The 2,102-nt window shown below is 55.9% G+C and overlaps 1 protein-coding gene across 1 annotated transcript in view; it reads right to left on the minus strand.

Moving 5' to 3' along the window:
• The window catches only part of LOC108803830 (centrosomal protein of 70 kDa-like), a gene marked incomplete at its 3' end in the record, with an annotated part of 15,539 nt that overhangs the window by 11,679 nt on the left and 1,758 nt on the right, over nucleotides 1-2,102 (minus strand). The window contains exon 3 of the mRNA XM_018575627.1: nucleotides 422-597. Coding sequence (XP_018431129.1) covers nucleotides 422-597 — 176 coding nt within the window. The remainder of the gene's footprint in view (nucleotides 1-421; nucleotides 598-2,102) is intronic.

The raw sequence follows: 2,102 nt of genomic DNA on the forward strand, positions 1-2,102 counted from the left end.
CCCTGCCTACCCCTGCACAGCCCATCCAGGCCGACCCTGCCTACCCCAGCACAGCCGATCCATGCCCACCCCGCCTACCCCTGCACAGCCCATCCAGGCCGACCCTGCCTATCCCTGCACAGCCGATCCAGGCCGACCCTGCCTACCTCTGCACAGCCGATCCGGGCCCGCCCTGCCTACCCCTGCACAGCCCATCCAGGCCGACCCTGCCTACCCCAGCACAGCCGATCCATGCCCACCCCGCCTACCCCTGCACAGCCCATCCAGGCCGACCCTGCCTACCTATGCACAGAGGACTCCTATAGTGATCTGTTGCTGCAGACGTGACCTCAAGGGGCTGGATGAGATCTGACCTCCATGAGGAAAACAAACATACATGTGTCGGGTCCTCGTGTCTAATCCCCATTGTGGGGTCACCTACTGCTGGTCCAGTATGTTGTTCTCTCGCGGCTCCCGGTTCATCAGGCGCAGGAAAGCTTTCTTCTGATTGGCCGCCCGCTGCTCCTCTGCACTGACTGCCTGGGAGAGACGTTTCCGCAGCCGCGTGATGTTCTCCTCCTGCTCACGCAGCTTCTCCTTGTGTTTCTGGCACCGGTCCTGCGGACAGCGAGACACAGAACACATTAATGACCGAACATCTAGGAATGTTACAGCCGAAGTGTCCCCCCTCCCCCCCTTCATCAACAATCAATCAAATATTTTCATTGTCAGGAAATTCCTCTTTTGAGACCCAGTGATGTCATCACTGGTGGGAGGGGCCAGTAAACATCACAGCATTCTGCCTCAGATCTTCTTTCATGAACGCACCCCCGGGCTGCCTTGAGCCATGCATGCTCCTCCCTGCTGACCCCGGGCGCTGCAGACTTTAGCTGTGCTCTCTGCTGATTGGTTGCTTGTGCATGCATGTCTAAAGGGAGCCGGGGATGTGTTCCTTCACATCACGAAGGAGGGACAAAATGGCTGATGACATTGAAAATAAACAACTGAACAGGATTCCCTCTACATAGGACTGACCCTGAACACAGCGCCATCTGCTGACTGCAAGTGGTAAATATTTTTAGGTCACACGAAGCAACCAAAGTGTTCACATTCCAGAACTTCCTCCTAAACCCAGTACTGGTTCCGGGAGAGTCACATTCCAGAACTTCCTCCTAAACCCAGCGCTGGTTCCGGGAGAGTCACATTCCAGAACTTCCTCCTAAACCCAGCGCTGGTTCCGGGAGAGTCACATTCCAGAACTTCCTCCTAAACCCAGCGCTGGTTCCGGGAGAGTCACATTCCAGAACTTCCTCCTAAACCCAGCGCTGGTTCCGGGAGAGTCACATTCCAGAACTTCCTCCTAAACCCAGCGCTGGTTCCGGGAGAGTCACATTCCAGAACTTCCTCCTAAACCCAGCGCTGGTTCCGGGAGAGTCACATTCCAGAACTTCCTCCTAAACCCAGCGCTGGTTCCGGGAGAGTCACATTCCAGAACTTCCTCCTAAACCCAGCGCTGGTTCCGGGAGAGTCACATTCCAGAACTTCCTCCTAAACCCAGCGCTGGTTCCGGGAGAGTCACATTCCAGAACTTCCTCCTAAACCCAGCGCTGGTTCCGGGAGAGTCACATTCCAGAACTTCCTCCTAAACCCAGCGCTGGTTCCGGGAGAGTCACATTCCAGAACTTCCTCCTAAACCCAGCGCTGGTTCCGGGAGAGTCACATTCCAGAACTTCCTCCTAAACCCAGCGCTGGTTCCGGGAGAGTCACATTCCAGAACTTCCTCCTAAACCCAGCGCTGGTTCCGGGAGAGTCACATTCCAGAACTTCCTCCTAAACCCAGCGCTGGTTCCGGGAGAGTCACATTCCAGAACTTCCTCCTAAACCCAGCGCTGGTTCCGGGAGAGTCACATTCCAGAACTTCCTCCTAAACCCAGCGCTGGTTCCGGGAGAGTCACATTCCAGAACTTCCTCCTAAACCCAGCGCTGGTTCCGGGAGAGTCACATTCCAGAACTTCCTCCTAAACCCAGCGCTGGTTCCGGGAGAGTCACATTCCAGAACTTCCTCCTAAACCCAGCGCTGGTTCCGGGAGAGTCACATTCCAGAACTTCCTCCTAAACCCAGC

This window comes from Nanorana parkeri, unplaced genomic scaffold, assembly GCF_000935625.1.
Source record: "Nanorana parkeri isolate BGI_ZX_2015 unplaced genomic scaffold, ASM93562v1 scaffold4294, whole genome shotgun sequence".
Classification (NCBI taxonomy): domain Eukaryota; kingdom Metazoa; phylum Chordata; class Amphibia; order Anura; family Dicroglossidae; genus Nanorana; species Nanorana parkeri.